Source organism: Drosophila kikkawai, chromosome 2R (assembly GCF_030179895.1).
Source record: "Drosophila kikkawai strain 14028-0561.14 chromosome 2R, DkikHiC1v2, whole genome shotgun sequence".
NCBI classification, from domain to species: domain Eukaryota; kingdom Metazoa; phylum Arthropoda; class Insecta; order Diptera; family Drosophilidae; genus Drosophila; species Drosophila kikkawai.
In genome coordinates, this window is record NC_091729.1 from 5,466,239 (window position 1) to 5,473,235 (window position 6,997).

Here is a 6,997-nt window from a genome sequence, read left to right on the forward strand (position 1 = left end):
CACTCGGTTTCCAACCAACTGTTTATACCGGAGTTGGGTGCTTCTAATTCGTCTTTGAGTCCGTCCATAACACAAGGTCCACGGCAGTGCTAGTTCCAAGAACTGCTGCCTGCAGCTCTAGCCGTGGGATCGTCATCGTTCTCACACACTGCGTCTTCACAGATACGAAGCTCCCCTGCACGTCGTCGTCCTCACCTGACCCTTCAGTAGGCCAGCGCCGCGAATGCTGCCTGACCAACACCCACGAAGACGTGTAGCTCTACGGTCCGAACTGCTCCACGCCCAAAGAAATGGCGAGGACATAGGAACTGTCCCAGGGCGCCCATCTCTTTGCGCAAGCTTAACTCCTCTGGTAGTGGTTCGTCCCACTGGATCTTCTGCATTCAAATCTATCGCAGCAACAGCTTCTCTGCAATCATGAGGCATCATAGAAATTCCAGTGGTCAAATATTCCCTATTCGAAGGGACTCTATCTCTATAATCCACGTTGAACCTGCCAATGGTAGCCTCGCTCTCAGTAGGGAAATTCCACATATGGAACATCTCCTTGATGTCGCTGCAGACTCCGACTGCTCCCTCTGTGAAATGAGTGCACGGCTGGCAAAGTCTTATAGTGCTGAGGCCCTTTGTCCAGTGAATGGTCGTCCTTCCGGAGTAATCCCGCCTGGTAGCGACGCCCCACTCTCACCGTGGTGTCTTCCAGCATCCTTTGTGCCCGCATATCTTCGCTCCCTGCGACCTGAGGCAGGAGTTCTGCATGTCGAAGTAGTCCCCCACCCTCTGCTCCATCATATTATCTATTGACACGGCTAGTAGGCAGGACCTCGGTGACAGCGTAGTCGATTGCCTACTTACTGGCCCAATAACAACCCAGCCCAGCTCAGTTGCGGCCGCATACAGTTCCTCTCTGGCAAACTACTTCGTCCTAATTGGCAATCCTAGATGTCCATGGTCCAGTCCGATAAGCATATACGGCACTATGTTGCTATATGGCTACATCGGGAGATCCCGTCGACTCTGCATCGGCAGACTCAAGCTCGATACAGCGTAGACGCTTCTCAGAACGTGGCGAGTTGGCTTCCCAAAACCACTTATCTTCAGACTTACCACGCTGGTAGGCTTGTTGGTTGCCCTACCTCCAAACCATTGTATATTTAGCTGTCGACGCTCTCTTTGCACTCCCAGATCTCTCCGTAGCTCGTCGTCAACCATCGCGATGGATGATCCCTCCAAGTATTCATTCGCATCCACATTCCTACCGACTCCGTACAACGTTACTGAGTATATCGAACAGAAGGCGACATCCCTCGGCGTCAACACAGCTTAAATTCCTCTGCACTGACGCCTCCGCTGCCTGTGGAGCCCATCTGTCAAGACTGTTTCTGGAAGCTGCTCGCTGCTGGTTCCCCTCGTGATTCCTGTAATCACTTCATAGCGAAGCCCTCCTGTCCGGGCTGCGCCTGGCAGGAGCTGACTGCTGGTTCCCCCTCCATTGTGGCGCATGAAGCCACCTGCAGCCGGCCTTCGGTCCTCGTCCGATCTGACCCACACCATGTGCCTTCCAGGATCTAGTCAGATGTCCACTTTGTAAGACTTGGTATATGTTCTTTTGTAGCACTCGACGCTTCGGCTTCTTTTTCTCGACGTCCTAAATCGTACACACGGCGTTTGCTTACTTCTGTAGCCACGCACTGAAGTGCACTACTGTAGGAAAGGACACAATAGTCGCAAAATAGCTAACCCCGCCCACTCGCTTGCTCTTAGGAAGCTTGGCCACAAGCTCCTCCATAGGATCCGACAAGTGGCGACGATGTTGCCACATTGTGAACCCTCATACCTGGTGAACGTTCGCTGGCCGCAGAGCCCGCACCGGTACCGCTATAGGCGACCGACCCGACCCCCGACCGTTATGTGGGGCCTCTCCTTTATATGTGGCTAATGGCAGGCCGTTTTAAGATGGCTTGTGCCAACTGCGATTGACGCCCAATTGGCGGTGCTGCCCCTTTCCAGGGTTTTAACCTACTCTAGCTTCATTTTCAAAGCTGCAATCCTCTCCGGCGCTGAACGTACAGCTGTGACCGCAGTTTTTCTGCCTTGGGAAGCTATTGTAGTCACCGTAATGGCCGGGCTGGGAATGGCCGCCGTCGTGGTTATGTTCACCCGCGGCCGAATTCCTGCTGGACTACTCGCTTGTACGCTACTGGCTCCCCGTCGCCGGGCACTTCGCCTGGAAGAATGCTGCATCTTTCCAGGTTCCAATATGGCTCTGCCTGCCCACACTCAAAATGGCGGTACCTGCGCCTTCTGGCCGCTGCCTGCGGCCGTCGATGAATGGCGCTCCTTGCGCAGTTACTAAGCGTCCTTTGCGCCTCCTAACCGCTATCTGCGGTCTCTACGTCGCTGTCTGTTACTCTGCCGGCACGTCCGGCGCTTGGCGCTGTCCACACTCCTCTATGTCCCGGCAAGTCTGCCCTTGCAGTCACCCTAGGACTGCGAATAAAAGGAGTTTTCGTGCGTAGCCTTGAACGGTTGCCCCACATCGATAGTTCCCAAAGGAAGAGTAGACTGCAAGTGGTAACAAGCGCGTAGCGCCACCGCGCCACCATTTTATACCACACACAAATTGATCTATTGGTCTTAAAATACCACAGTGTGTCCTCCTAACTTGTGCACGACAATGAAAAGCTAATTGTCTCGGCAATTTATAATGGCGGTCTTAGAAGGCTCGTTTCTTACTCAGCCTAAAAATCCATACATTTTCGGACTAGTTCACAAAATATTCAATCTCTAAAAAAAGACTATCGATAAAAATGAACGACCGAAGTCAGATACAATCGATTCTATTGTATTTTTAACCTCTGTTCAGTTTTTCTACGAGCCGAAATACTTTATCTGCGCTCTTTCCGGCAAGAAGAAGACGAGGCACCAGGCAGGCAGCAAAAGTTTCCCGTCCATGCAATTGATTCAGTTGAACCTAAATCATTGAAGGATCTGCTGATGCAGTCAGTGCGCGACCTGAACGCAGAGGTGGCGGTGCTCAGCGAGCCGTACAAGGCTGCTAGCACACAAGGATGGACAGCGGACCGCTTCGGAAAGGCTGCCATATGGATGTGTGGAAGGGAACCCTCTCACTTGTCTGACGTCAGATCGGCGGAAGAGTAGGTGTGGGTGTACAGTAGCTACCTGGCACCGAGCCTCCCCATGGAGGCGTTCAGCAGCATCATCGATGAGCTCAGCAATGACATCCGGGGACGAAGCAAAACCATAGTGGGTGGCGGCTTCATCGCCTTGGCCCAGGATTGGGGGTCGCCCTAAACCAACGCCAGAGGCCACACAATCCTGGAAACCTTCGCCTCCCTGGACATCGCTCTGCTTAACGAGGACACCCAGCAAACCTTTATCCATTATAGATCTCACGCTAGCAGCGCATTAGCCTGCCAGGCCAGCTGAAGGATCAGTGAGATCTACACGGCCAGCGACCACGAGGCTATCCTCGTTTCTCTCGGCGAGAACCAACCACGCAGAACGGTTCCGCCTAGTGCAAGTAAGGCGTACTGGCAGGACACACTCAGCGTTCTCGAGCGCCCTAATAGGGCCTAGTAACTGATGAGGCGGACAGTGCTAACGAAGCTGCGCTCAAACTGGCGGACGCGGTCGAGCTAGCATGCAGCAACGGAAGTCGTTTCGGATGCATCACACACCGGTGTTTTGTTTTATACTGTCTTTCCACACAGCGCATTTGTGAGGAACGGTTGGGATTTAAAAAAAAAAAGTTAAACTCGTGTTCCTACAGAGCTGCGTTAAAGTGCATCCGCATCCGAACAGCTGATCGATCAGCTGTGGCTCATGAAAACGTAAACAATGATGGCTGAAGCGGCCGATGTGGGAGTAAAATGAATAGTTTATAAACTATTTAGACTGTTTAACAACAGCAAAACCACAGATTGTGTTAGAATTTATCCGCACTAAATTTAAATGAATAAGAGAAACAAAGAGCAAATTCCCCGAAGAGTGTGTATAGGTGGTATAGGCATCCAAAATCTTTAAAATAAGGTAGAGGTAGGCGGTTTATATTAAATAGTAACAATTGGGGACATTTTGGGGCAAGAATTTAAAGAAAAACACCAACATCTATTTTGGGCATGTTTGTACCTTTGGCGCCACATTTTAAATTTCACTTTTCATTTGTTCCTCGCCAAGTTTGTTTACATTTTCGTAGTGTTGGTCAAGTTGACACTGTTAAGAAGAAGAAATAAGAGATGTTGCACAGAAAAACTATCACCTAACTATCACCTAATACTGTCTTCCCACACAGAACATTTGTGAGGAACGTTTAGGATTTTTCACAAATGTGAAACTCGTGTTCCCACACAACATTAAAGCACATTCAACATCCGAACAGCTGATCGATCAGCTGTGGCTCATGAAAACGTAAACAAAGGTTGTCGAATTGGCAGTTGCAAATTTGAAATGGAGCATTTACCAACTATTTTGGCTGTTGTACAACAGCAAAAGGCACAGATTGCGTCAGAATTTATCCGCAATAAATTTAAATGAATTAAATGACAAGGAATTTTAGTTTTTCTAATGATTTTTCTCTAACAACGAGCAAATTCCCCGAAGAGTGTCTATAGGTGGTATAGGCATCCAAAATCTTTAAAATAAGGTAGAGGTAGGCGGTTTATATTAAATAGTAACAATTGGGAACATAGTGGGGCAAGAATATACAGAAAAAACGCCAACATCTATTTTGGGCATGCTTGTAGCTTTGGCGCCACGTTTTAAATTTCATATCTCATTTGTTTCTCGCCAAGTTTGTTTACATTTTCGCGGTGAACGGTCAAATTAAGAAGAAGAATCAGAGTTGCACCGAAATACTATCGCCTAACTATCGCCAAACAAACCGTGTTTAGATTTTAATGTTGATCTAACGGCGGTCCATTTGGGAAAATTCGGAACGGCAAAACCTTATGGACCGTTTTGTCAACAGATGTTGAATGTGCTTTAATGTTGTGTGGGAAGACTCTATTAATGTTGTGTGTCGTCATTGGAATTGCCTGAGTATAAATTATCGTTCTCGCCCAACTAGTATTTTTTAGTGCTCGACGGTATAATTTATTAGTAATTCGACAGTCACACTGGCATTATTATTTTATCGAAAGATTGCTTTGTAAGAAAAAGAAAAGAGAATATATAAAATGGACGAGTTGTTAAACGATGTGGTACCACAGGAAGATTTAGAGGTTTTGATTTAAGAGGTTGGGTTTTATTAGAGCTATAAATAATCTCCCTATTACAGAAGTTTGAAAAAAAATATCATCACGAGCTAGAGTTGGATGGAGAAGTTACTACTGAGACAAAGTTTGAGTAAGCAATTTTTATACACATGTTAATACACAATTCTTTACTTTACAATATGGTAGGTATGCCTTCTGTCTGGTTCGCAGTCGCTATACAAACGATATCAAAAAGGTGATACATTATTAGTAACATTCCACAACTGTACCAAAGTGCACAATTTTTGTATATTCTCCAGGGAATCATGATATTGGAGGAGCTGGCCCGTACACATCCAGATGGTAGACGTGATTATATTTATTATTTAGCGTTTGGAAATGCTCGTATTAAGGAGTACACCTCAGGCTTAAAATACTGCAGAGCATTTCTGGATATCGAATCGAATGATCAAGTGCGCTCTTTGGAGGTGAATTATAAAACGCAAACAAATTATGGCAGCTTATAAATATTTTTTTAATTCAGGAATATATAAAAAAACAAAGTGATAAGGAAATTGCTAAGGGTATGGCAGTTGCTGGAGGAGCCGCTCTTGTACTCGGTGGCATATTGGGACTAGGAATCGCTATGGCTAGGAAGTAATAAAGCTTATCTTATTATTTAGTTTGTGAATTCGTTCAAAACACTTATCACGATGTATTTAAAGTATTAAGATATATTACTTATAAAAATTAAATGTAATGTTTATTTTTAATGAACTTGAATTTATTTCTCTTGTAGTAAACCAAAACGGGAGAAATAATGTAATCAACGGTTTTGTGCGGAATCTTATATCCTCCCGTTAGCTGCGCAACATGATGCTGACTTTAAATTTATGATATATCTACGTTTCAATATTGACAAATTTTGCATATTTATGTATATCTGAATATTTGTTACGTTTTAAGCTCTGTATTGCCCACTTTAGAGCAAAAATCTAGTTATGTTTGGCCATTTAATGCTTTATACATCAGATTGTTACTGGTCAATCCTTGTTTATATAGTAAAACCAAAAACAACAAAGATCAATAAAAAAAACTTTTATTATTTATAGAAAAAAAGTAAAAAAAAACCATAGAATGCAATTATACAGCCGTTAGCGGCAGTGATTCACCTGTATGTACTCCGCACACACACACATCGTCTATAATGGTCTAAATGCATAGCACGCAGTCTATTCCCTTCAGTTCCATCCCTCCATGAATCTTCCACGATTACTCAAGGAATCGAAAGAAAAATCCCGCAGGAATCCTTAGGGAACGTTCATAGAACTCGGTGAGGAATTTTCATTCAAGGGGTGCTACCAGTGAGGATTTCCAAATTCCCCGAGGAATCCCCTGGGAAATTCCTCCGAAATTTCAAAAGATAATCCTGCAGGAATCCCGCGCGAATCGCTAGCGAAATCCTTTAGAAATCTCGTGGGAATCTTCGAGGAATCCCGTGGGAATCGCCAGCGGAATCCGCCAGAAATACCAGATAAAAATAAAAAATTCCTGAAAAATCAATCCTTTCTATTAAAAATCTGAAGTAATTTTTCCTTATTCATTTATGAATTGCTTATTTTTATTTACGTTCACTTTTTTTGGTAGCATTTCATATACAGTGACGAACTTAATTTTTGGCACAGTTGGCATGTCTAACTTTGGCACCGTTTTTCTCCATTAAATATAGCGATATTTACATGAAACAAATTTTATTTAAATATATTGATCAATTTCCAACA

General features: G+C 45.0%; 1 protein-coding gene across 2 annotated transcripts; it reads left to right on the top strand.

Annotated features, from left to right (window-relative positions):
• The first annotated feature begins 5,097 nt into the window (after positions 1-5,097).
• Positions 5,098-6,362, top strand: Fis1 (fission 1 protein). Of its 2 annotated transcripts, XM_017163755.3 has the most exons (6): positions 5,098-5,243; positions 5,300-5,367; positions 5,424-5,472; positions 5,537-5,704; positions 5,761-5,873; positions 6,016-6,362. In XM_017163755.3, the coding sequence occupies exons 1-6, from the start codon at positions 5,199-5,201 to the stop codon at positions 6,035-6,037; spliced, it is 465 nt and encodes a 154-aa protein (XP_017019244.1). In that variant the 5' UTR covers positions 5,098-5,198; the 3' UTR covers positions 6,038-6,362. The 2 variants fall into 2 exon arrangements, with proteins under 2 accessions (XP_017019244.1, XP_017019264.1); XM_017163775.3 differs by lacking the exons at positions 5,098-5,243; positions 5,424-5,472 and having other exon boundaries at positions 5,310-5,367.
• The last annotated feature ends 635 nt before the right edge of the window (positions 6,363-6,997 follow it).